Source organism: Neofelis nebulosa, chromosome 2, assembly GCF_028018385.1.
Source record: "Neofelis nebulosa isolate mNeoNeb1 chromosome 2, mNeoNeb1.pri, whole genome shotgun sequence".
In the NCBI taxonomy this organism is placed as follows: Eukaryota; Metazoa; Chordata; class Mammalia; order Carnivora; family Felidae; genus Neofelis; species Neofelis nebulosa.
The window spans coordinates 11228960-11256691 of record NC_080783.1 but is presented as its reverse complement, the minus strand read 5'-3'; the positions used below and the strand labels follow the sequence as shown (position 1 = coordinate 11256691).

The window sequence follows — 27732 nt, the reverse complement described above, 5'->3', positions numbered from 1 at the left end:
GTCTCTTATTTTTTTTTAAGTTTATGTATTTATTTTGAGAGAGAGAGACAGAGAAAGAGAGAGAGAAAAAGAGGAGCAGAGAAAGAGGGAGATAGAGAATCCCAGGCAGGCCCCAGGCTATCAGCATGGAGCCCGACACAGGGCTCGAATTCAAAAACAGTGAGATCATGACCGGAGCTGAAACCAAGAGTCCAAAGCTTAACTGACTAAGCCACCCAGGTGCCTCTCCCCTGCCCCCCCCCCCCGTTGTCGCTTACATTTAGCATTAAATATAACATTGCAAATGCCATTCAGAAGAACTGGAAGAATAAACATATTTTGTTGCTTCAGATTTAGATAAAGAAAGAAATGACAAATACTTACGCTGCTATCGTTATGAGAAGCATGTAACTTGACTTGAATATCAAAAAACCGGCATAGCACACCCAAATATTAGTTGTGTGATGCATGAGAAGTAGAGAACCTGCATCTGCCGCTGAGAAGATCGCCAGAGCCAGCTCTCCCGCGAGGTTCCAATTGACTTTCACACAGCCCGCTGTGAAGGCTGCCAGAGCCCCTGGAAAGAAAGGAATCAACGTATATTACATCTTGTCATTCCATGCATAACAAAGCAGCGTGCCGCTTTGTTAAAATTCACATTGGATAGAAATTGAAGCATTTCCAGGCTTTGGTAAAAAAAAAAAAAAAAAAAAAGACTTATCGTGAACATCGATTGAATGAAAATCACTTGATCTGGCTTTGTGAAGTGTACATAACTTTTCCTCTTCAAGTTTGAAATAGATCAACTGAATTTGGGTGTCCATAAATCACACACTGGAATGGACCCGTAGAGCCCAGTTTTTCCTTTCTTCTTCCCTTTGCAGAGGATAAAACTCAGGCTCAGAAATCTGGTGTCAAACAAAAACAAATTCACACTTTGATAGGGAGAGGCTTTATTTAGAAGAAAGGCTTGTAATAGAACACTCTGATTGCCAAAATCTGCAAGCATCTTGAAATCAAACAGAAAAGGGATTTTCTTTTATAGGGTAATCCTTCACTATAGGGCAAGCAGACATAAGCAGGATCTTTGAAGGGGAAGCTGGACAAGCAAGGGGAAATGATCAGGGGAGTCTGATAGGAAAGTGTCCTGCTGTGGTCAGCTAATTTTCAGGAGAAACTGATGGGGGCTGGGGCACATTCCATACTGTGTCGTGTTTACTCAGAGTTGGAGAAGGCAGAATGTCCAGGGATCCGTAGTAAGGAGAGGAGTCTGACTAAAGTTCAGTCAAGACAAAGCAGACTGTATGGAGTGGTAAATTGGGAATACTTGGTGACCTAGTGAGACGCCAAGCTTTTCAAGCTGAATGCCAGCTCTTGCTTCCATGTCTTTCTCTGTGCCACGTTACGGCTACTCTAGCAAGGAGAGACTCGCTCTCAGTGTCCCTGTCTCTGTTTTCTTTATCTTCTCTATAACATTGATTTAAAAATTTCCTCAAATTCCTGACAGGTACCAAACTTCTTTTAAAGAATTCTCTCTATACACTTTCCCACCATTTGTTGGTTTGATCATTCCCCTTTATACTTGTTCACACACTCATTCACCTACTCACCCATCAAATGTTTTGGAGCTTCTCTGTGGAAAAATGTGGTCAATGTTGGATCCTTGCTCTTGAAAGTAGTATAGCCTACTGGAGAAACTGGACCTATCAATTTGTAGTGTTAATAAGAGTGCGATAAGGATTGCAAAAACACTGATTCTAACTCAAATTTAAACAAGCCATAACCCAGTGGTTCTCACATGGGTCTTTTGCCCTTCAGGGGACAGATGGCAATATTTGAAGACAGTTTTGGTTTTCATGACTTGGCAGGGGTGGTGGTGGTGGTGGTGGTATGCTAACAGGATCTAGGGGGTTAAGGCCAGTGATGCTGTGGAACATCTTACAATGCACAGGACGCCCCCCCCCCCCCCCACGACAAAGAATTTCCCCAACCGAAATGTCAATGTTGTTGAGGATGAGAAACTTTGACCCATGCCCAACATGTAGTCCCTAGACATATCCTTAGGACAGATCGATACAATGTGCATTATATACACGTTCTTATAATGTGTTCCTATAACGTGCTGTGAACAAAGTAACCATTTGTCAGGTTTCTTACTACCCTTAGCTTTCTTTCTTAAAGACATGGCTTAGTTTACATGAGGTCTTAAGTCAGCAAACCACTCCTTTTTCTCCTGGTTTTACCTAAAAATTTGACACTAATTAGGATCCTCGCTATCACAAAGAGACTAAAGAACAGCTGTGTTTAGGGGGCTTTTAAAGAATAAACTTTATGAACACTTGACCTTTTCTACACATTATCTGAAGAGAAGAGGATTTTTTTTTTTTCCTCCCTTTTCTCCAGGAGCAAGTCCTTAGAGAGGAAATGGGTTTAAGGTAAACAAATACAAGAACAGGTTTCTAGGAGCCAAAATGGAATTTTTAGAAAGGGAAATGAGAAGACTCTTGCCTCAACAATGGACCCTGAAATGTTCAATAAATATGTGGGTGTGGAACACCCCAACTTCAAAAATAATATCTTCAAAGTCTTATTTGATGTGAAAGCTTTGTTATGTCAGGAAAATCCATGTGCGTTGTTGGGCTCACTTCAAAGACAGCTCTGACCTCTACCCTTCTGACTTTAGACCATTAACTCTTGTGTCAGCCCACCTTCCCTCACTCTTTTCACCTCACTCCCTTTGGAAAAGTATTTCAAACTGCACAGAATAGGTTCTGGGGAAAAGGAAGCGTCCGTGGGCAAGAATCTAAAATTCCCCCCAAAAGTGCTGTAGCTTCTCAGCCAGGAGGGAAATTTTTCAAAAGAAGGAAGCCCAGGACAGGCTTGAAGGGTGAATCTGGTGGCACAGTTGGAAACACTCCATCCCCCAGAGACCTTCTCAAGGTCATTCAGTCTTGCTGCCTCTTTTCTGGTGGACAAAACGCAGTATCAGAAATCCATCTACAGGTGAATAAGGTTGAAGCAGACACTTGCCAGTCAGCTCAAGGAGAAGCAATAAATACTCAGAAACGCACATAGTCTCTTGGAGCACCCGCCTCTGCCACCTTGCCATTTTCTCCATAATCAAAGATTACTATTGGGGCGCCTGAGTCGCGCAGTCGGTTAAGCGTCCGACTTCGGCTCAGGTCATGATCTCGCGGTCCGTGAGTTCGAGCCCCGCGTCGGGCTCTGGGCTGACGGCTCGGAGCCTGGAGCCTGCTTCCGATTCTGTGTCCCGCTCTCTCTCTGCCCCTCCCTCGCTCGTGCTCTAACTCTCTCTCTCTCAAGAATAAATAAAACATTAAAAAAAAAAAAGATCACTATTTGTGAAGGGCTATTGTGGAGGGACGCACTTCTTACTGGCTCTTACTAAACATTTGAATGAAAGTATAATACATATGAAGGGCCAGAGAGAAAATTATACAATACAATAACCTGGCTGCGGAGAAGAGGTAGGGTAGAAGATTGTAAGAATCCAGGCTGGATTCACTATTATTCTAGAAAATATTTGGATATGGTAGGTAATGGGGAAGCTGAGTATGGAAAATAATCTTAATCAGAAGACAACAAGCTTTGGCAAATTCCCGCATGTAGAATGAAGGAAAGATCTAAATATATTATTTAAGTTGTCTTGATGGGAACCTTTGAAATGGTAAAGTAGCTCTTAGAACAGTAGCTTTCATGGGGCGCCTGGGTGGCTCAGTCGGTTAAGCATCCGACTTCGGCTCAGGTCATGATCTCGTGGTCCGTGAGTTCGAGCCCCGCATCAGGCTCTGTGCTAACAGCTCAGAGCCTGGAGACTGTTTCAGATTCTGTGTCTCCCTTTCTCTCTGACCCTCCCCCGTTCATGCTGTCTCTCCCTGTCTCAAAAATAAATAAACGTTAACAAAAAAAATTAAAAAAAAAAAAAAAAAAAAGAACAGTAGCTTTCAGACTTCTTTGACCATAGCCTGAAAAGGAAATGTATTTCATATGTCCACTGGTACACTTATATGTGAGGGTAAACAGTATTTTTATAAAATGAAACTTATCCTCATAAGCTGCTATGCTCCCTATTCTCTATTCTATTCTATTCTGTTCTATCCTATTCCATTCCATTCCATTCCATTCCATTCCATTCCATTCCATTCCGTTCTAAATTTTCTATTCTGTTCTTTGATTTAAAAATGCTGGTTAGAAATCCACTACATTAATCTCAAGACTTATATTCTATAAAGGCCCAAATAGTAAATATTTTAGGCTTGTGGGCCACATAGCCTTCTTTGTTTTTATTTGGTTGCTTGCTTGGATTTATTACTTTTACAACCCTTGTCATATACTGTTTTTTTTCCCCTTACAACTTCCTCTTAAAAATGTAAAAAGTATTATCTCTGGTGGGCCATGGGCCATCGTTTTCCCACTTCCATTAATGGTTTGCAAACCATAGTTTAAAGGCTAGTGTTACAGAGTGGTTAGAGAGGAAAGTGATTTGGTAGTTTTACCTTCAACTGTCCAACTCTTTATGGCCAGTGGGACACGAATTCGCAGTCCCTAGTTTTAGGGGTGGATTACACTATTTTCCATGGATAGTTTTGTCAACCTTCCCTTAAACTCATTGCCTTTGTAAAATTTGGCGACAAAAGCTCTTTTCGTTTTCGAAATATTTGGTATTCACTGTTGACACCTCTACAACCAATCTCTCCGAGACTAGGATTTGAAAGAATATATTTCCGCCACACTGAAAAGAGAAAGTCTGGTGGACCTACCTCCAAACGTTGCAAGGGCTTCTACTGCCCCATTATAGATTGCAGAGCTCTGGGATGGTGCCTTGTAATCCCACAGGATTTGAACGTAGTTCAAAACCTGGTTAAAACCTGCTGTGGAAAAAGCCCACCACAGGGACCAGTAAAAAAGATGCTTTGAGGAGTAGCAACCCTTCAAATCTTGGAACCACTGCACAAAAACTCTCAACGTTACATTTCCCGGCTTTGGATCGTTCAGCGGATCGTCGTCACCCAGGTTCCCTGAAAAGGTGACTAATCCTTTGCAGACCGGTTTGCGATCCTTTTGTGGTTCCTTTGAGAAAGCATCCTTTCCCGGTGGCTTGGGAGGAGCTCCTTTGCCGGGTTGTACATGAAAAAACATGCTCTTCTCAGGCATCGGTAGGAACAGGGAGGAAAGAAGGGCCACACAGACAGAGGCCAAGGATATGACGTTGAGGTGAAAGTACGATAGGCTGGCCAGGGATACCAGGAGCTGGGCCAGCACCGAGGCCACCGTGTAGGCCACCAGGGTGACGCTCCTGCAGTAGCCGCTCACTTTCTGGTAGTGCTCCGGGCTGACCACGCTGTAAATGTAGGCATAGTAGGCCACCTCGGTGGCGGAGACCATCCCATAGAAGAACTCTAGCACCTGCATGGCTCTTAATCCTTGACCAAACACAAGCAGCAGCCAGGTGACGACGAAGCTGATCCCCTGCAGGATAATGACTGGCTTGTAGCGGACGTAGTCGGTGACGATGAACACTGGGAGCAGCAGTGCCAGGTAAGAGTATGTCCAGATGGGAAAGACCTCTTTTGTGATCTGTGAGGTTAAACGGGGAGGGTGTGAGGACACAAGCACGAGGAAGCGGAACACACACCTGACATCTATCTTATCCACGTGACGCGTATCCATCCCAGGACGCATTGCTGGGCCCCCGTCAGTTTGACCCTCCACAGGACTTTCTGACAATATGATGGAAAGCAACGGGAAACTGAAACTCAAGGGAAAGAAGTCCCCAAATCATAGAAACTCATAACATGTGGGTTCCTTCCTCCAGGTATAAAGAAAGAGCGGTTGCCGTACTCAGTGATCTGCTTCTTACATTTTTGAAATGTAATAGGATCTGCATACGCTCGCCAGGCTGGGAAAAGAGGCCCTAATGCATATACTAAGCTCAACAGTTTTTCCGGGGCGGTTCAGGGCTGCTCAGGTGCTGTTCCTGTCCATTTAAGATAGTTTCCTCTCCTTCAATAAGGTTAAAAGGAATGTTCCAGGCACTGGCAGAACCTGACCATATTTACCTTTGATTCCCATCAGTATGTAAAATGTGCAGACCATCAGGCTGTCGTCTGTGTGATCAGGAAAATATAGAACAAATGACCAGTTCAAGACTCAGTATCAGAAGAAGGGATCTGTCCTTCGGTTCTTCTGCATTCTTGGCCTTACTTTCTTGGGCTGCTTTGGAGGACCCAAAACCCAAACCAAACGGCTTAGTGTCTTGTCTCTCTCTTGCTCAAATCGGCTTTGGCCACGATTTTCCAGGGAACACTGGTTATATCAACAAATCATCTGAGCCCATCCACAGTACATGATTAGTTCCGCTTCTGTAAGCGGAATCTACAGCAGATAGAAGATGCTGTAAAGAAGGCTGGTAGACCCTCTTTTGGGGTCTCCCTGACCCTCTCAAACCTTAGGATCTCAGATCACTGACATAAACCACCCACTTACTGAGCCTAGGAGTGTCCTTTGTTTTGACCTAATCTGTGCCCTCACCCCTTGAGTTCCCAGGTCCCCTTTTACCTACATGTTCTCACAGTTTGGTAGAACTTTATTCTTGTTCTTCCTGACACTCAGGGGTAGTCACTAACCCGGGAGAAGATACGTCCCAGATCTGCTTTTTGTGACTGTCCCTGGAGTCTAAATCCAGCCCGGGGCTCTCTCCCAGCCAAACCTGTCTGCACCTAATGGCATTCAAGATTGGCACATGCTTTTCTTATTGGGAGGGAAAAGGGTGGATTGGTTCACAAGGCAGTTTCTTTGGCGTCGGGTAGGGACACGAGCATGGTTTCTGGGAGAGGGTGGCCAAGGGGGATGCAATTGTTATGCCCCATTTGCTGAATAACCAGCCCGTAAAACAGGTGTGACTTTTTTTTTTTTTTTTTTCCCCCGGAAGAAATCAAACTGATACAGGGCTCTGTCTGGCCTTGTTATTGTTCGGTGGCTTAAAGTGGTGGTTCTCAAATGTTCGCACAGATCAGATTCACCTGCAGGGTTTGTTACACACCAGACATTCAGACTCTGGAGATCTGGGGTGGGGCCTGAAAATGAACATTTCTAACCAGTTTCCCAGTGATGCTGGTGCACTGCACTAGTCCAAGGACCACACTTTGAGACCCACTGACTAATAGGCTCCCTAGGATTAGATCCTATGGCCTGACTAACAGCTGACAACGGCCTTAATATTGATATGTAAAGAGGCAAAAAAAAATCTTCGGAGGACTTTTTCAGATGCTTTTGCATAACTTTTTCCTTCCCAATCTTACACTACCTTGTAAGGTTTGTATTTATACCTAAGGATGGCTTTATTTCTAAAGGTTCATGATAATCAGCAATGACGTCCTGGAGTATGATTTGTGTCCAGCTGGAAGACTGTTTTGAATTCACCCCATTTTTGTTGTATCAAAAAGTTTTACATTTTTGCACGACAGACATGCAGAAATTATTAAGACCCGTTTGTTCGCATTTGAGTTTGCGAGAAGTTCTGATATTTTGCTTCTACCCAAAACTTTAGACGCCGGTTTTCACAAGACGTAAAACTAAGATCAACATGTGAGTACTCTTACCGTGCTGAGGCTTATGTTTTTATCTGGTCCTGCTAAATAAGGTACAACAAATGGTTCTGATGGTTTCATCATTGAGAAAAATCCAAAGCAGCACAGGATGACTGTGGGAAAAACCCAGGAATGGCTTGGTGATGTCTGGCAACAATTCATGGATGGTTACGCTTAAAAACAAAAAACAAAAAACAAAAAAAAAAAAAAGCAAGTCAGAAGATTGATGGTTTCTTTTCATAAAACTTGTGTTCTCTTCCCCATGTTCCATTTGTCCTTTGGTCCCAAAAAGGAAAAAACGAAAAGCATTGCGACAGTAAATATATACCACAGGTCAAAACGCAGGAACTTGAGTCTTGCCTTTGCATTTCTTGGTTTAAAGAGAAAACTAATGATTATTTGAAAACACTGCAGTCGGGATTAAATTTCATCTCAGCTGGAATGGCAGGGTCACTGACGAAAAACCAGTCCCCAGCATTGCAAGCCAGTCAGCCATGCTCTCCTGTAATCTTTCATAGTAGAAAAAAGTCAGGGAATTTCTCCTAAGGCGGAAATCTTGGGCCTGAGATAAGATTGGTGGAATTTTGATAGACACAGTTGCTAAGCAAACGTCTGCTTCATGGTCCCCATCCTGAGCCTATCACCCTGTAGTGGTTGATGACCTGGAAATTCATTAATGAATGCTTTAAAATGGTGAATAAAATAGCCTTTGGGGGAGTAAAGATTTATAAAGCAGATAGACCCCTTGCTTCTTCTAAGCATTGAGTTCAAAGTAAACATTGGTTTAGCATCAGAAGCCTCAACTAATTAAAACTGTCATCCACCCAGGTGACTTGGATTGTTTGTAATACCTACTTTCAGAAGAATTACATGACAATATCGCATCATGGATGAAATTCAACGGTATTTAAAAGTATTTTTCTGAGTTGATACTTGGTTTCTGGTCTACTTTTTTCCCCACTTATGTTGCTAACACTGAAATGGCAGAACATCCGTCCGGGAGGATAAACCTTAAGGTTGGCTGACTGCAGGAAGACATGGGTAGCCCGAAGAAGGGCAATCCACTGCTCTGAGAGAATCTCCCTCGCTCAGTCTTCGACTGTTTCCTCCCCGAAGCTTCCTGACCCTCTCCAGCTCCTCTCCTGCCTTAGTCTATGCTCTGTCTCCGTTACAGCCCTGGCGAGGCATTATGGCATGGAAGTCAAGGGCAGGGCTCTGGAGTCAATAAGGTCCACATTCTTCTCCGCTGCTTACAAGCATGTAAACTCTGGCAAGTTACCGGATCTCTTCGGTACCTCGGATTTCTCATCTGTAAAATAGGGAAAATAATACCTACCTCACGTTGTGGAGACCACCCACATCAGTACATGTTAGAACAATGCCAATCAGTAAGCCTAAACTATGCAGTCTGCAGGGTGGATGGCTTTCAGAGGCACTGATGTATTGACATCCGCATCTGCTAGTTAGCCTGGGAGTTCCGTGGGGGCAGGGATTCCTTTTTGTCACCGAGTCTAGCACAGAATCATATATATCAACGGTCTCCTGGAAGGTGTCTTCAACTCCTTGGTGAAAGTACATCCATTGGACCAACCAGGGTTTTCTAACTGAGCAAAAAAAATCGTATAATAATGAGATATTTCCCAAGTGTTCTGGTTATTTAAAGTTGTCCTATGGAGTGGGAACTAGAAGCCACCATTGGATTTTCAAGAATATGGAGGTTACTCTGAAAATCGTTTTGGAGTAATGAAAGGGGAATTCCTGGTGAGAAGAACACGGGCTTTGCAGCTGAGCAAATACAGATCTCCGATCCACCTTTTAAGTTGTGTGACCCTGGACAAGTTTCTTAATGGACCGAGGCCTCAGGTTTCCTCACCTGTAGAGTGGATAACTTCCCATTCTACCCCAAGTGTTGGCAGCCAGGGTGTCAAAGAATGTTGAACTCAAAATGGGTGGACGGGTTGGTTTGACTAGACTATGGAGTCTCTTCCACCGCGATGGAAGGCTTCACGTAGCAAGTGATCATGTGGAGAAACAGCTACCACAAATCTTGAATATGGAATTTGGACTGCGGGTGTGAGGACGGGCTCCAAGTTCGCCCCCTGCTGGTATCTTCGCTTATTGCAAAAAGACGGTGTCATTTGAGCTCTGTGGTGTTTTGCCTGCACAGACCTTCTGGACTGAACTGCTTGCTCTATGGCCTGCGGAAAACTAATGGCTCCCTAGAAAGAACCTTGAAACACGAAGCATACGCTATTCTCTGATATGAGGTCTCTGCTGAGGTTGAAGGGAGCAAAGAACCCAACGTGAAAGATGCAAACATTCCTTCCTCGGACCTTGTTAATTCCAAGGCATTTTTCGCTTTTTAAAATTAATGGCAGAGTTACTGCTTGAAAAAGGGACGACTACTGAATTTACAATCCCATGTTATCTTAGTGGTGTGGTTAATAGTTCAAACAGATGATAATTCGTAGTTGATTTTTAACCTGTTGCTTCAAAGGTCATTGGAAATCAGTTAAAACGTTACCAAACGGATGCTTCGATTTGCTCCTAATTATGTCAAAATGCAAATTTCTAGTCTTCCTGAGGATGTCAGGTGCATCGAACGTAGTGGGCTTCTGTTTTGGGACACAGGGCTGAACTTACTTGAATTCCTTTACCTCTCCTAGTCCCACTGATTACAAGAAGGTAACAATGATCTACTTTATTGTTTCCGGGGAGTAAATGAGGTCAACAGGAGAGGACTGGGGCTCTGCGTAACGCGATAAATACCAGGGTTTTCCCCTAGCCTTTCTCTGAGAATCTGGTCTAGTCCCATGACTCAGGAAATCACAAGACCAATGAATTGCTGATAACATTAACAGCTCACATTGATAGCCCCAGCTAAGTTGAATCATTGATCATCAGTACAAAATGTATAAGTAATTTCAAAATTATTTTAAGAGAATAAGAAGACACTGAAAAAGTAAGTTTATGGTTTGAGATTAGATTTGCAAGGAAAACTATTCCTTTAAGGACCTAAATAGTCTGAAAGCCCTTTATAACTATTAACTTACATATGAAAGGTCATAAGTCATACGTATTTGCCTTTTAATCAGGCCTTTATGGTCAGGCCATTACGGAGAACACTTGGTCAGTTTTGTTAGGTTCTGCTCCAAATACATGCTGTCCACACCTATTCTTTTCCATGATGTTTTACTAAATTCAGTTAGCATCGTCTCTAAATTAGTGAACATTTACTGTATATACTTATTAAGAATTAAAAGAAAATAATCTCTATGTTCCAGCTCACCATGACTAAGTATTAAAAGTGGTGGTGTTTTCTAAAATCTAGATTTCTTAAATCAGCTCTCCATGCCAGCATTTTCCATCTGGACCTTGCTCTGCCCTTTCTAACCGGCAGTGTTGTTTAACACACGGTGACCACGTGGCCTCATCATTTTTAATGGCGATTTGACAGATTTCTTTCTAGTTGACTTTCAACGGCCACATCACTCATCTTGCTGTTTGGAGGCCGTCAGGTAGGACTAGGGACTCATTTCATTGGCACGTTTCCCTCGCATCCAGGAAATCATGAGGACTAATGCATTGTTGATACCGACGTTGGTGCTGGGAAGTGATGTGGTCTGTAACAAATATGTAAAAACGTGGAGGCGGCTTTGGAACTGGATAATGGATCGGGGCTAGAAGAATTTGGGGGTATTTGACAGAAAAAAAATTAGAATGCCTTGAAGAGATTGTTGGTGGAAATACTACTGTTTAAGGCAATTCTGTCGAGGGCTCAGAAAGAAGAGAAGAGGGCTACGGAGAAAGTGCCTATTGTCTTAAAGAGGACCTATATCACCAGGAACAGAATGTGGCTAGAAATAGGAATGGTAGGGGCGCCTGGGTGGCGCAGTCGGTTAAGCGTCCGACTTCAGCCAGGTCACGATCTCGCGGTCTGTGAGTTCGAGCCCCGCGTCGGGCTCTGGGCTGATGGCTCGGAGCCTGGAGCCGTTTCCGATTCTGTGTCTCCCTCTCTCTCTGCCCCTCCCCCGTTCGTGCTCTGTCTCTCTCTGTCCCAAAAATAAATAAAAAAAAAAAAAAAAAAAAAAAAAGAAATAGGAATGGTAAAGGTGTTTCTGATGATGTCCCAGATGGGAAGGAGAAGCACGCCATTGGACACTGGAGGAAAGGTGAATTTTGTTAGAAAATGGCAGAGAACATGATGGAATTTTGTTCTGTTGTTGGAAGGAAAGTAGAACTTATAAGAAACGAATCTGGATATTTTGCTTGGAGAGCTCCAAGCAGGGTTGAAGGCGCAGCCTGGCTTCTCCTTGCTGGTTATAGTAAAATATGAGGGAAAAGAAAGAAATTGAGCAAGGAACTGCAAAGCAAAAAGGAACCAGTCTTCAATGATCTGAAAGATTCCCAGCCCATCTAGATAGCATACTTTGCAAACAGTGCCAAGAGCGTAGCTGGACAATCATTTGCTAAAGAGCTCGGCTGTGTGGCTAATGGATCCAATGAACCATGTTAGCAAAAGCTGGGAATAGAGATGGGGTTCCCCAGGAATGCTCCGTGGAGGGCCCTCTTGCCTGATGGTTTGCACCTCTCTGAATTGCACAGGAGTCTGACGGATCTTTGAGAATTTTATATCCACAGAATCGCTACTAGCCTGGACTAACAGGGGGAGGGAAGCATGAAATGAAAAAAGAATGACCCTGAAGGCAGAGGCACAGATGCAGAAGTTTGGGCTGATGAGATCCCCTCAAGGCCAACACGGGTAGGCTGCCGCCCTATCTGGCCCAGAGGACAGAGCATCGAGCCACACAGGATTATTCTCAGGGCTTGAAATCTGATAGAACTTGCCCTGATAATTTTTAAGACTTCCTTAGGACCCATTACCCCCTTTTTTCCTTTTAATATCTCCTGTTTGGAAAGAAAATGTCTACTCTATCCAGTGATATTGTGTTCTGTAAGCAGATACCTTGTTCTCTGGTTCACAGGTGAAGGGGAGTTTTACCAAAGGATGAATCATATCCCTTGGGTCTCACCCATATTGATCTATATGATTTAGATGATGAAGTTTGGGACTCTGAATTGATGACAGCCTGGACTTGAGTGGATGCTGGGATGGTGAAGACCTTTGGAAATGTTGGGAAATGGGTGAATGTAATGTTGCATGTGGGAAGGATGTAAATTTTGAAAGGCCAGAAGGCGGACTGTTATGGGCTGAATTGTGTCCCCCACACAAAGAAAGTATGTTGAAGTCCTAATTCCCAGCACCTCAAAATGGAAATTATTTGGAAACAGGGTTGTTGCAGATATAATTAAGATAAGGTCATCCTAGAGTAGGGTGGGTGTTTATTCCAATATGACTGAGATGCTTAAGGAGAAACACAGGTACAAAGACACACGGGGAGAAGGTGGCCATGTGATAACAAGGCAAAGATTGGAGAGAGGCACGGGGACCTAGGTGGCTCAGCAGGTTAAGCATCTGACTCTTGATTTCAGCTCAGGTCATGATATCATGGTTCATGAGTTTGAGTCCCACTTGGGCGCCTGCTTGGAATTTTCTCTCTCCTTCTCTCTCTGCCTCTCCCCTGCTCTCTCTTAAAATAAGTAAATAAACTTAAAAAAAAAAAAAAAGATTGGAGAGAGGCATCCACAAACCAAAGAACAGCAAGGATTGCCAGCAAACACCGTAAGTTGACTGAGGCAAGGAAGGCTCTTGCCCTATAGATTTCAGAGGGTGGAGGGTCCTGCTGACACCTTTGTTCTAGATGTCTCATCTCCAGAACTATGAGAGAGAGAATACATTTCTGTTGTTTTAAACCACCCAGTTTTGTGGCACTTTTTTTTTTTTTAACGTTTATTTATTTTTGAGACAGAGGGAGACAGAGCATGAACGGGGGAGGGGCAGAGAGAGAGGGAGACACAGAATCGGAAGCAGGCTCCAGGCTCCGAGAGCTGTCAGCACAGAGCCCGACTCGGGGCTCAAACTCACGGACCGCGAGATCGTGACCTGAGTCGAAGTCGGACGTTTAACCGACTGAGCCACCCAGGCGCCCCGCACTTACTTGTTTTTTTGGGTTTTTTTTTTTTTTTTTTTACAGTCATCTTAGGAAGCTGATATTGACTTTGATATACCTAATAGGAATTTTTGATAATTTGGACATAATGTATGATGTATTTCACGTTTAAAATTTTTCATGAAACATATTCTAGCCCAGATTTCCTTGTATTCATACTTTCATTATTGTTAAATATAAAAAGGAAAATGCATCTTTATTTACATACGGAGTGAAATTTCCCAGTTTGTTTTTGTAGCTAATTATAAATATCTTCAGCTAGGTAATAAACATTGTTTATACCCCATATGGTGGTTGTTTAAAAACTGAAATGTTCTCATAAAAGACTGCAATGTTAGTTTCTTAAATTTAATGTTGTACGAATTGCAGAAATGATACTTACCCTTTTAGGTCACCCACTTAAGCAAACTATAATTTAAAAAATTTTTTCTTTTAGTTTGTTTACTTTTTGAGAGAGAGAAAGAGCAGAGGAGGGGCTGAGAGAGAGGGAGAGAGAGGATCCTAAGCAGGCTATGCACTGTCAGTGCATAGTCCAATGTGGGGCTCAAACCCATGAACCATGAGATCATAACCTGAGCTGAAATCAAGAGCTGGACGCTTAACCAACTGAGCCACCCAGATGCTCCATTAAACTGTATTTTTTAAATAAAAATTTATAAATTTCCCTATGGCTTAGTCACTACTCTACTTGTAAGTTTTATATTGATTTTTCCATTGAGATACTGATGCTTATAACAACTGTTCTCCTTTTTACCGAATCTGTCTTCTTTATCAAGTTATCAAGTTTTAGAAAGAAGCGTGTGACGGTGGCAATGAAGGTGTCTCTTGTACGGGAGGCTGATGTTCCCAGGGCACGTTTAGTAGGGTTCTGTTTTCAGCCAACAGAGCCTACATCCACCCCCAAGTACTCAGGAAGCCTTTGGGGAAAGAAGAAAAAAAGGAAGGAAGGAAGGAAGCCAGTTTTATTGTAGCTGTAGGAAAATTGCTCTAAACCATTCATGCACCTTTATTTGATATCCTGGTCTGAACAGAGCATAAATTCATCACGGCTGGCCAGATTAAAAGACTTAACGATGGAAACACCATCCTGCACACGCGATAAACTCGGGCTAGTGCTACAGGGATTTCACGATGCAAACCCTCTTTTTTTTTTTTTTTTTTTTTTTTTTTTTTTTTTTTTTTTACAATGGGCATTATCACTGCAGACACTTTCTGTTAAAGAAAAGATGACCAGGTTCATTCTAGAACCTTCTTTGATTATTCATGGCAGTACTACAAATACATTGGGTCCAGTGTATTGTTGGAATGGATGTAACTCCTATTGAGTCAGAAAGAATGGTGTAAAGTGAAAATTGCTGAACAACTGCTAGGTATAGAAACTCCTTTGTGGGGGCGCCTGGGTGGTGCAGTTGGTTAAGCATCCGACTTCAGCCAGGTCACGATCTCACGGTCTGTGAGTTCGAGCCCCGCATCAGGCTCTGGACTGATGGCTCGGAGCCTGGAGCCTGTTTCCGATTCTGTGTCTCCCTCTCTCTCTGCCCCTCCCCCGTTCATGCTCTGTCTCTCTCTGTCCCAAAAATAAATAAAAAACGTTGAAAAAAAAATTAAAAAAAAAAAAAAAAAAAGAAACTCCTTTGTGAATTTTTGGGTTTTGACAGGCTGTCCCGAGTCCATTTTTACCCCTTAATTGAAAGCAGCATGGTACAAAAAAAAAAAAAAATTGGTAGGAGAATGTGCTAAAACGGAAGACACCATCCAGTGGGTCTCTCCCCACTCACTGATTCAGCAGGTCTCAGCCTGGAGGGTTGAGACTGGGAATTTTCATTTCCAACAAGTTTCCAGGCGATGCTGAGGCTGCCATTTGGGGGACCTCACGTTGAGAGTCACAGCTTAGCAAACAGCAGTTTGGAGGCAGTTCTGAGGCTGGAAATTTGAATGAGATTTTGGGGTTGGTTTTGGCTTTACTCTCCTTGAAGATTAGACACTAGAGGGCGGTGTGATCCTGGCACACGGGGACAGAGAGCGGATGATGTCCCATCAAATCCAGACCTTTGCTTCAGCCCAGACATCTCTGATTTTTATCTGTTTTGTTTATTGACCGTTCACATAGGAATTTATTTTTTTTTAATTTTTTTAAATGTTCATTTATTTTTGAGACAGAGAGAGACAGAGAACAAGTGGGGGAGGGGCAGAGAGAGAGAGGGAGACACAGAATCTGAAACAGGCTCCAGGCTCTGAGCTGTCAGCACAGAGCCCGACACGGGGCTCGAACTCACAGACCGCGAGATCATGACCTGGGCCAAAGTACGACACTTAACCAACTGAGTCAGCCCAGGCGCCCCGGAATTTATTTATTTTTTTCCACATATGAATTTATATGTAAGAAAGGTTCTACTTCCAGGAATAAATTTAAAAGCTGCTCTCTTTTTGCTGGAGATGAGGGGTGAATGGGGGGGGGGGTGTGATTTTATGTCCCATTGTTCAGACTGCTTTAGAATTGAAAGATAAATGGGCTCTTTAGAGTATGGCGTTTCTAAAAGTGTTCTCAATGAATTCAAATTTGATTCATAATAGAAATAGAATTTTGAGACCAAGTAAGTTCAGAAGCATTGGGTTAAGTCAAGTCACAAGAGTTCCCTTGCTGGAATGTTCCTCACAATCTTTATGTGTACGTTGGAGTTCCTTGAGAGGGGGCAGAGAATGCAGGGCCACTGCGAGTGTTTTGGAAAGAAACACCAATCTGGTCCTAATTCTTCATGTCTCTAGAAAGAAGTAGAGACTGGAAGATAACGTGACTGCTGGGTAGTGACAGGGCCTGTCTCCTGACCGCGGCTCAGCGTACCTTCCACAGGAAAAACCTACACGACCATGTGCTGCCCATGCCCAGGTGAGTCAAATGCACTTGGTTTTGGGGGCCTTGACTCCTTCCCGTTCCACCTGTTGGAATACTTTTCCTTCAGGCACGTGAAGGTGGGCTGCATCCCACACGTTCATACAGGTTGTGCTCCAATGCCCCTTTTGACTTCTCAAAACACCCTGTCCAAGGGGCGCCTGGGTGGCTCAGTCGGTTAAGCGGCCGACTTCGGCTCAGGTCATGATCTCGCGGTCCGTGAGTTCGAGCCCCGTGTCGGGCTCTGTGCTGACAGCTCAGAGCCTGGAGCCTGTTTCAGATTCTGTGTCTCCCTCTCTCTGACCCTCCCCTGTTCATGCTTTGTCTCTCTCTGTCTCAAAAATAAATAAACGTTAAAAAAAAAAATTAAAAAAAACAAAAACAAAAACACCCTGTCCGAGATGGTTGTTTTTTTTTCTGTCACTCTCTATCTGCTTAATGGTTTTTGTTCAAATCTTCCCTTCATTTTTTTTAACGTTTATTTATTTATCTTTTTGGGGTGCAGGGGCAGAGAGAGAGAGAAGGAGAGAGAGAATCCCAAGCAGGCTCCCCACTGTCAGCACAGAGCCTGATGCGGGGCTCAAACCCATGAACTGTGAGATCATGACCTGAGCTGAAATCAAGGAGTCAGAGGCTTAACCGACTTAGCCCCCAGGCACCCCTATTTCTTCCCTTTAAAAAGAAGAGCTGTATCCATCCATTGTGGTGTCTACTATATTCTTAGTATTTAGTAGGTCCTCAATTAGCATTTTTTTAGGATAAATTACCTAGTGCTATCAAAGAATATAGCATAAGATTGACTATTGTACCCAACAGGGTTCTCCAGAGAAATAAAACCAATAGGAGTTTTATATATTGCGTGTTAAAATGGCAAAAACTGGTGTGTTTTATGAAATAGTTCTGACAGGACCCAGATAATCCAAACACTATATGAATTTATGGAAATATCTCCACTTGCATTTCTGGGTTTAAAATTCCAACATCTGACACTTTCCAGTAACTGTTTAAATTTAATCATATTTTATTTTTATACACCCTGGTATGTTAGAGAATATTCTTCCAGGCTTCAGGAAATTTGAATTCAAATATTATTAAGGGAGTGGGGATTTTGTATGTATCCAAAGGCCTCTCTGAGAAGGAATTCTACACTGGATTTTACTGCAATTAAGGTAACTGCCTTGGAAAATCCTGGCCACTTTTTTTTTTTTTTTTTTTTTTTTTGAATTTTCCATCTTCCAAATCTCACAGGGGTGCTTCTCGTAAGCAGGTTGACCTGTAACCACACAGTGGAAGCGAGTTCAGGCAAATATCATTCCAGGCTTCTTCCGTGCAGGAGGGAGGATGCCCTGACAGGTGGTTGTGGTGGGGATGATCTGGAGTTGCCGATGGACAAAGAAGCACAGACGTTTGTGAGGTGAATGAGCATAAGATAAAAATCCACCTTCTGAGGAGCCTTCCCCTGCTGAGTCTCACAGAATTTTTTTTATCCCTTCTCCTTGACTCACAAGGTCCCTCCTGCCCTGCAGACCATTGAGATAATGGGGGCAGGGAGTGTGTGTATGCGTGTGTGGTGTCTTAGATAGAAAACAAAGCCTGGAAATCGATGTGCTGTGTTAAAGAACTCCTGTGTTAAGGACTTGGCTTCTGGTATTCTTAGTGGGAGCGATCTACACGTGTGCAGTCTACAGTGAGCAATACACGTAGTTCCGTAAGTGTGTTCGCACACACTTGCTAGTAACAATCACCTGGCTGTCTGGTAATTTCACTTTAAAAGGAGGTTAGAGATAACGTTCACCATAGAAGATGAAGTTCCCTGGAAAAGAGTGAGATGCTTTGGGTGGAATTTCGGCTTTCCGTGGGCAAAGAGCTTTGGGAGGGATGATCTTCCGGATTACCCCATGTTCTCTACCGCCCACTCTGTTCCTTCACAAGGTGGGCCCCATGAAGACTGGCTTATTTGGGGACCTATTACATTGACTGTCCTCTTCTTTGAGGTAAAATAAATGCTGGTCCAAATTATATCAATAAAGCTCTTACTTAAGTGGAGTAGGTGGCAATGACAGACGCTCAATTACATCAGTCAAGACGAATAATGACAATGAAAACTATTTGCCAGTGGTTGGGTTGAGAGATCTGTTTTCCATTTACTTCTGCTTCACAGAGAGTAGGGATATGCTCTTCCATATGGAACGCTTCTGGGGTGTTCTAGGTGTTTCTTGTGTAAGTGGCGGAGGGAATGACTATCTGTGGAGCCATCGATGAGCCATACTGACAGCCATCTGGAAGCCTAGTCTCTTCTTTCATTCATCATATTTCTGTTCAGCCTGCCTGTGGGTTGTTGCACAATTCTACAGTTGAACTTTGAGCTGAACTTCTGGTCTTTTCTTCTCCACGACTTCCATGGGCCTACCTACAGCTATTTCCACTGTCCTGGAGAAGCTGAAATTCCTCCACCCTCTGAATTTTGGCTTGAGAAAACCAGAGATCAATCTAAGGGAAGAAACACAATCTCCCACTTGATGGGGATGGAAGAGGACCACAGCCTCTTTGGAGAGAGGAGGAGAAGAATAGGCCACAGTGCCAGGGTTAGGCCTCATTTCCAAGGACCCTTTTTTCCATTCTACCTCAGCTCCCCATTCTCATGGCTGTACTGTATTCTCCCTCTAATAAGGGATCCAGTCGTCTGGCTGTGTCTACAAACATCTCTTCTTGCTATGTCATCAGCTACGGTCACTGTACTATTCCTCAGCTCCATTGGGATATCTGTCCCCCCCGCCCCCCAATATTCCAGCCTTCTCCTTTCGTTCTTTCCCTTATTTCTACAACAATCATACCAATGCCTTAAGCTCCATCACCTGCCCATGTTTAGATCACATCTGTGTGGGAAAAAAACCTCATTCTAAGGGTTTTTGTTTGGATAACATTTCTCAGTTGGTGATTTTGCATTCTTTATCTCATCTGTTGGATGAATGGCTGAGTTCTCCGTCAGGGCTTTCCCCATCTTTCATGGAGTTCCTGGAGTGCCCTTCCAAGAGGAAGTACCGGACTCTCCTGGGTGCAATTTTCAGCCGCTACTCAGAGATTCTCCAGATTCTGATGCACCCCACCCCCAAGCCGAGAACCACTCCGAGACCTCTGCCCAGATTACTTTCCCAAAAAGGGAGCCCCTGAGGGTCAGGTCTGCACGCTGCCGGATTTAGTGCTGCACGAGGCGAGTGTGGAGGGCCACACTCTTTAAATGACTTGTGCACACAAATATCTGAACTTCTTCAGCCCACAAAAGACTTTCAGCCGCTCCGCACCCCTGGAAGCACGTGGGTAGTCAAGTGAAACCTGTCTCCTCCTGATACCTTTGAATAACCACCCATAATTATTACTTCTAGCGACCTTCTAGAATCTGGCTTTACCGGTCTGTCCACATGTCCTGAGATTCTGAGTGCTCAGCGTGTACTCCAAGGACGCAATTCCCAATCAAAACCAAATCAGTGCTTCCTAACACATACCATCAACAAGCACAGAAAAATAATACCTCCAGCACGTGCCGTTTAACCTAATACCTGCTTGGACAGGCATTGATACTACATGCTTTCTACGCCTCATTTTGAATCCTCTGAAGCTCACAAAGCAGATATTGTCTCATCCTGGCAGATGGGCAGGCAGACATTCCAGGAGAGATAACGTGGCTTGCCCGGGGTCATGCAGTTTAGAATCCAGTTCCGTAAGGATGTAAAGCTCGAAATCTTCTGCCTGCTGATCTGAAGTTCCCTTCTCTCATTCCTTTCAAGTTGTTCTACAGCCTTGTTTCCCTCCTCCTCTGTCCAGGTCGCCCTCCCCCCACCCCCAAATTTCCACTGGGTGACGTACAGCTTCAGGTTGCCGTCTACAACGATGCCCGTCATTAAAAGTCACGTATTATCTATCCCTACTGCTATAAGATGCGGCATGCATACCCTTTTTCTCATTAAAATTTAAAAAAAATCTTTATTTTTGACAGAGAGAGAGAAACAGAACGCGAGTGGGGGAGGAACACAGAGAGAGAGGGACACACAGAATCTGAAGCAGGCTGCAGGCTCTGAGCTGTCAGCCCAGAGCCCAGTGCGGGGCTCGAACTCATGAACCGCAAGTTCATGGCCTCAGCCGAAGTCAGAGGCTCAACCAACTGAGCCACCCAGGCGCCCCGGCATGGTTTATTTTAAAACTGGAAGTTTGTACCTCTTCATCCTTTTCATGTATTTTGCCCCTTCCCAGCCCCCCCTCCCCCAATTTGGCTTATGTATCTGTGAGTCTCTTTCTGTTTTGTTTCATTCGTTTTGTTTTTTAGATTCCACATACAAATGAAATCATATAGTATTTTTCTCTGACTTATTTCACTTAGCTTTGTACTCTCTGGATCCATCCATTTTGTCACAAATGGCGAGATTTCATTCATTTCATGGCTGAGTAATGCAGCATGTATTCTTGAAATCAGTTCAGTGGACATTTACAGAGGTTTTCTTTGAATAGTTTAAGCCCCCCCCACAAGCTGTTCCTTGGGCCGAAGAGATCCTGTGCTATTTATTGCTAGTGGCATCTAAGAGTTGTCAGGCTTTCCGGGATGGGGTGCTTAATTCCCAGCTGGAAAGGTTCCTAGATTGAAAGTTCAGATGTAGGGGGAAGAGCGTCTGCATTGACAGCCAGCTCTATCCTTTGGATGCTATGAGGCATCGACCCCTTCTGTTCCAGCCTGCTGCTGATGCTGCTAGCCGACTTTCAGAAGTTGTTTCCAGGATGCTTTGCCTCTACCACCCCACTCAACAGCATACAATTTTGAGTAAATGTGGCAGCCCCCCTCCAGCCTTGGGCAAATGATAAAAAGCAATGACATTTTAATTATTATTTGATTCACGTACCTTCTCCATCACAAGGAGTAGAAATAAGGATTCTATACACATTATTCTTTTCCTATGGCCCTCTCTGTTCTGATATAATTTTTTTTTTCCTCTCTGGAAGGAATACTTCTCCGTATTTTATTTTGCCCTACTAGGACAAAGCAAGGGTGGTCCCCTATTGGGTGAAACCGGTGTCTGAAGCAGACACCGGAAAGGGGTCTTTGCACACGCTGTTCCCTCCAGCAGAAAAGTAAAGCTTGTCTGGGCTTACCTTTGTGGTCTTAAAAGCGAGAGAAGAGGACGCTTTGCACAGAAGGAGAGCATTAGTCAGCAAAAAAAAAAAAAAAAGAAAAAAAAATTCACAAGGTGAGCGCAGCGTTCTGTCCTCTGCTCTGCTGGGACACGAGGCCAGCCGCCGTCAGCCGCGATGTCCAAGTTCCGGTCTGCAGGGCAGATCTGCAACACCAGCCGAAAACCTTGATTGAGCAATGAGGCACGCCGTGGCGTGCTGCAATCCGCAGCAGACCGGAAGGACCGGGCAGAGTTCATTACCACGGATTAATGAGCCCTCCGCCTTTGCATCCGCAGAGAACTGACTTTTTTCCTTGTATTAAAAATGGATCACTGCTATCATATTAACAGCTTCTTGGAGAAGCGAAGTTTTCGGATTTTCTCAGCACCTATTTTTGTTAGTGGCAGGAAGACCAGTCACACTCCTGCTACTATTTTACTAGCTTCGTATTTGGATCTCACACCCCGGGTCTTTTTCCCAAGTCACAGTGTTCTTCCTTGGAACACCTAATTGGGTTGAATTTTTGAGGGCACATACTTGCCTTTTTCTTCCATGACATTTTACTTGAATGCTTATCTCCAAAGCTTGATACATTTCCCACCCCCAACCATTTCCTTCGAGCAAGCCTCCATTGCCAGAATCTCCACAGCAATTTGGTCTCTGAGGATGAAGATTCAGCCACCTGCCTCTCTTTGTTGCCATTGTTAATGTGCTACATCATTTTTTTTTTTTTTTTTTTTTTTCTGCTGTATCACTTACAACCTGCTTTTGAGCCACCTCCTTCCGGACATTTGCAGCTGGTTCCAGGCCAGTATTCTTCTCCCTGTTTGTGGGTGTAGCTCCCAGGGCTGGCACTGGCCAGTCAGCACTGTGGATTTTAGATAATGACCTCGAAACTCACATACATTCTTAGATTAGGTCAGTTGCCCTTAAAATTGTTTCCAAAGGTAGGAAAGGAAACGAAAGGAAACCAGTGTTGTCCAAAATTCTCCTTTTGTGTTTAGTAGAAGAGAACAGGGTGTGTGTGGGATGCCCCCCCCCCCCCCCCAATGCTGTAAGAACTTGCTGTGGGTATTTTAGCCCCCTCCAACTCTTCAACATTCTCTCCTTAGCTTTCTGGGTCACCCTGACTGTGGAAGAGAAACCCCAAGAGGGGAATACCAAGAGGTATCCAGTGTGATACCTCAGATAACAGTGTCTGTGGAGTGGACACAGTTAAATTTCCTAATATTGTTTTTTCCCCTCACCCAGCCTTTTTTTTAAATTCCCAAGATCTGGAAAATCTAAGCTAGAGATAATGAATTTGTAGAATGATTTGCTTCCCGCTGCCAAAAATGCCTACATTACTTTGGCAACTATGTTTTACACCCTCTTTATAACCCCCCCCCCCCAATTCCTACAGTGTCCTCAGAATAACTATACTAGAAAGTTACAGACCAAAGGTGGGGATACGGTCTGCCAAAATTGGACTCCTGTAAATGAAATTTAAGCATTTAGTTAAATTCCATATACTTTCAAATAAAATAACATTTTAGTTTACTCTTTAGTGTTAAAGCAGGAAAAGCCCGGTAAATTTAGATAAAGCCAGCATATGTTGTTCTAATCCGGGCCAGGATCAGATGGAGAAGAAGCTGATGCTGTAGGAAGTAAGGAGAGCTGTTTAATTTCTCTTTCTCTGCCGCAAATAGAAAACAAAGGAGCATTTTTTTTTTTTAAGACCTCTGAGTCTTAACAAAAATACTCTTGTTGCAGGGGCTAGAACAATGCCTAGTTTGTATTAAGCCCTGAATTAATTGTTAATAAGAGGGGTTAGTACTTTAGAAGGAATCTCTACCAATGCCATTCAGTAGTTCCTCCTCATGCAGTCTTGTCTCAAAACTTCTCATTTTCCCATTAGTGCAATGGCTGTGGGTTCCCAAACTCACACGTATGCTCTGCGATGTAATTAGGCAGTAACAGGAGATGTTCCAATTCTGACTGTCTTAGCAAAATGCTAGTAATGTGGTCTTGCCATCAAACCTCAGGCAGCCCAAGAAAAGGGGTGCCTGGCCATGTCACATTTCGAAAAATAATTGCTAATAGTAACGTCAGCCCAGACTTACTGAGCCTTGCCTGTGGGCTGGCCACTTGACGCACGTCTTAACCTCTTTAATCTTCCCGACAATCCGACGAAGTATGACTGTTCTTGTCCCCATTTTGCAGGTGAGAAAATTGAGGTGCAGAAAAGTGAAGTAACTTTCCCCAGGTCATGCAGCATGCCGGACTCTCTTCAGCAGGGTGGGTTGGCTGCACGAATGAAACAAATGTCCCTCCATCAAAGACCATCTTGGGCCATCTCCTTCCTTCTGTTGTCGGGGACACAGGAGGTTGGCAAATTGGACCAATTAGCTTTTCTCAGGTCTGCTGGTTTCTGTTCCTTTCTGGACGAGTCCTGATCTCTGCTTCTCCTGCTTCCGGTATCTGAGATGGCCCAGCTCCCAGTCCTCTGTGCCCCCTCCCTCCCTGGCCAAGCTGTCGGGGCATAGTCCACACAGTGAAGTGTGCACCCTGCTCGAGCTTTGTAAGCTCGAGCTTACAACTTCCTTTGTAAAGTCACACAGAGACTCGGGTTTGGGATCTAGATCTTTCTGGGAATATAGGTGTCTGGGGGTGGGGGAAAGGGGGCGGGGGGTGGGGTGGAGGCCAACATCTTTTCCAGACTGCTGTGACCAAAGAAACCTAATTCAGAATTTCTTTAGAATTTTGTGCTCAGTAGCTTAAAGTCCTAGAACCAGATTTAGAAAAGACTCCCAGCGCCGCCTCCCACCTGGTGTAGACGCCACCTGAACCCTCCCCTCCCCCCCCTCCCCACAGATGATGTTTTCCAGCCTCTGCAAGAGTAAAGGGGCGGTCAGCTCACAATGTTGTTGCTTTTACCTTGCTTTTTCACTTTCCACCTGAATAGGAGGTGTTTTGATATGTAGGGAAGAATCTATATGCATCCGGAAAGAACTAGACATTGTCTCTACTCTGAAGCACATTCTTCCGAGTTACCTGATCCTAGCCTTTCATCGCCAGGTGGGCTATTTTCCAGACCTGCACACTGTAGATAACTACATGCAACATGAAATAATTCTTATTTCATGCAGGTGAACTCTGCCCAGTAGAGGGACCGTCCTTCCTCCATGTGGTAAAAACTCTAAATGTTTCCAGTAAGGATGTAAATGAGAAAGGACGCTACATTCTTTTCTGGATGTTGGAATAAATAGTAAAGAAGAAGCCATTTGTCACGTGTCCTGGGTGGCTCTATCACCATCTTCCTCGAGATGGCATTCCAGGGCCTCCCCCAGCAGGAGGCGGCACCAGACCTCCCTCACCTCCGGCGTCTCCCTCCTCCCCTCTCCCGAGTCCTCTCTGCCGACACCATGGGGTGCTGTGGCTGCGGCGGCTGCGGCGGTGGCTGCGGTAGTGGCTGCGGCGGCTGCGGCGGCGGCTGCGGCGGCGGCTGCACCACCTGCCGGTGCTACCGGGTGGGCTGCTGCCCCTGCTGCTGCGGCTGCGGGAAGGGCTGTGGGAAGGGCAAGACGCAGTGCTGTTGCTAGGTGGCTGGGGGGTAAGAGGCCGTGGGGCAAATGCTCCCTCCAGTTAATGAGATTTTCCTGTCTGCCTCTGCTCCCACACCTCCCCGCTTGCTATCACCTGGGTGCCCTGGACTTACTCTTTTTTTTTTTTTTTTTTAATTTTGTAAATGTTTATTTGAGAGAGAGAGTGTGTGTGAGCACGGAAGGGGCAGAGAGAGAGAGGGAGACACAGAATCTAAAGGAGGCTCCAGGCTCTGAGCTGTCAGCACACAGCCCATTGTGGGCTCAAACTCACGAATGTGAGATCATGACCTGAGCCGAAGTTGGACATTTAACCAACTGAGCCACCCAGGTGCCCCACTTTTTTTTTTTTTTTTTAAGTTTTATTTTTTATTTGAGCAGGTGAAAGTACATGAGTGGGAGAGGGGCAGAGGGAGAGAGAGAGAGAGAGAGAGAGAGAGAGAGACAGAGAGAGAGAATCTTAAGCAGGCTCCACGCTCAATGTAGTACCCCATGCAGGGCTCTGTCCCACGACCCTGGGATCATGACCTGAGCTGAAAACAAGAGTCAGAAGCTCAACCGACTGAGCCACCCAGGAGCCCCCATCTTGTCATTTCTCTCCCCTTACTTCTATTGTTTATGATTTTTTTTTTTTAGTTTTTATTTTTATTTGTTTTGAGAGAAAGAGCACGTGTGCTTGCGCATGAGCGTGTGGAGGGGGCGCGGGCAGAGAGAGAGGGAGACTGAATCCCAAGCAGGCTCCATGCTGTCGATGCAGAGCCCAATGCCGGGCTCAATCCCACGAACTGTGAGATCATGACCTGAGCCAAAATCAAGAGTCAGCTGCTTAACCAACTGAGCTACCCGGGTGCCCCATGACTTCTGTTTTTGTTGTTGTTTCTGTAAGTAATTCTATGTACAAACCAAAGCATTTAAGATATTTCTCCCTAAGGTGCTCTTACCAATCAAGAAAACCTACCCCTTACAAAGCAAACATATATTTTAATATATATATATATATATTATAATACATTATATTATGTATATTAAATATATATATAAATTATATATATATATCTTACATATATAATACATACATATATATTATATATAAATCTTTCTCTTTAATGAGATACCAAATAAAAATTTTTCATTTCAAAATACTCTTTCGCCTTCTGTGTTTGTTCCTTTTAATTATAAATGTGCATTTAGGATATTCATGCATATTGCAAAAAAATGGGAAAAAACCCATCAGAACGGTCACGTGTAAAAAAATCTGCAGCTTATCTTCCCTTGTTATTTCTCAAGAGGCTAAACATTTTTTTTTTTTTAATTAGCATTTCAGTTTGGTTATGAGTCATTTACACGGTGCAAAAAGCATCAAAATCCATGGGAAGCTGACACGTCCACCACATTTCTCCTTCCCCCGTGTCAGGTCATTGTTATTAGCTTTGTTTGTCCTTCCAGAAAAGTTGTATGTGTATATAAGCCACTACCCACACTTACATTTACACAAATGAGGAGCTACTACACTCATTGTTTTCCACCTAATGATTTATTCCACCTCATACTTCTCTCCACCTAATGATTTATTTTATAGGCCTTTACCACGATGTAATGATCTTCCTCATTTTTATCCCGTTAATAGTATTACAGGTGAACATATTGACGGACCATAATACATCATCCCTGTCTCCATGTAACAACCTTTAAATAGTTTCCACTCCTGTGTTCTCAGAAACAGTATTGTCATGAAAAACAGTTGTGTGAGTCATTTCCCAGGTGTGCAGTATAGCAATAGTGTCTATTTCTACCAGAGAAATCTATAGGTGGAAAGATACGTGCATTTGTAATTGGGAGTGTGGAGTTTTCCCTCACAGCAATGGAGCTGATTTGTACACGCGCCAACCATCTTTGAGACTGCCCGTGGACCCATTGCCGGAGAACTAAGTGTATTGTTACTCTTCTGGATTATTTTCTAGTCTGCCAGGGGACAAATGGTATCTCATTGTCATTTAATATACATTTTTCTTAGGAGTTCAACATCTACGTGTCTGAGCCTTATTTTGCTTTCTCTGAATTCCCTGTTCACATGCTTTGCCCATTTTTCTATTAGATGACTGATCTTTTTCTTATCAGTTGGTATTGCTTCTTTAGAAATTAAGGAAAGCAGCTTTAATGAGTTGCAATATTTACTCCAGATTACTGTTTGTCTTCTGGGTTTGTTTGCTGTGATTTTTCTCCCACATGTAAGTTTATGGTGTCAATTCATTTTTCTAATTGTCTTCGAGGTTTTATGCAACTTTAGAAAGGTTTGAGGTTATAAATAGTGTTTACGTGGTTTTTCTACTATTTTTGTGGTTTCATTTTTTATATCTGTGTACTAATATATATATTGCATATTGATAAAGTTATTTTATCACTTTTGCACCTAATTTAGTTTTTCTTTGAAAAAAATTCTG

General features: G+C 43.7%; 1 protein-coding gene and 1 long non-coding RNA gene across 6 annotated transcripts in view; one reads left to right on the top strand and one right to left on the bottom strand.

Annotated features, from left to right (window-relative positions):
• LOC131496668 (thiamine transporter 2-like) overlaps nucleotides 1-23920 on the bottom strand; it is a 41820-nt gene extending 17900 nt beyond the window's left edge. For 3 of the 4 annotated variants that reach the window (XR_009254622.1, XM_058702485.1, XM_058702487.1), the window contains exons 1-4: nucleotides 21690-22429; nucleotides 7602-7762; nucleotides 4761-5577; nucleotides 364-556 (exon numbers count right to left, since the gene is read on the bottom strand). Coding sequence is in view for 3 of the 4 variants with exons in the window: in XM_058702485.1 (XP_058558468.1) it covers nucleotides 364-556; nucleotides 4761-5577; nucleotides 7602-7751 (1160 nt within the window). In the remaining variant the exon portion in view is untranslated. Of the gene's footprint in view, nucleotides 1-363; nucleotides 557-4760; nucleotides 5578-7601; nucleotides 7763-21689; nucleotides 22430-23812 lie in introns of those variants that run through there. The other variant, XM_058702486.1, reaches the window with a different exon arrangement.
• Nucleotides 11011-24972, top strand: LOC131496710 (uncharacterized). 2 transcript variants are annotated; one of them, XR_009254643.1, is made up of 3 exons: nucleotides 11011-11107; nucleotides 16427-16547; nucleotides 24839-24972. It is a non-coding gene; the product is annotated as an uncharacterized LOC131496710 (long non-coding RNA). The 2 variants fall into 2 exon arrangements; XR_009254641.1 differs by lacking the exon at nucleotides 24839-24972 and adding an exon at nucleotides 23913-24026.
• The last annotated feature ends 2760 nt before the right edge of the window (nucleotides 24973-27732 follow it).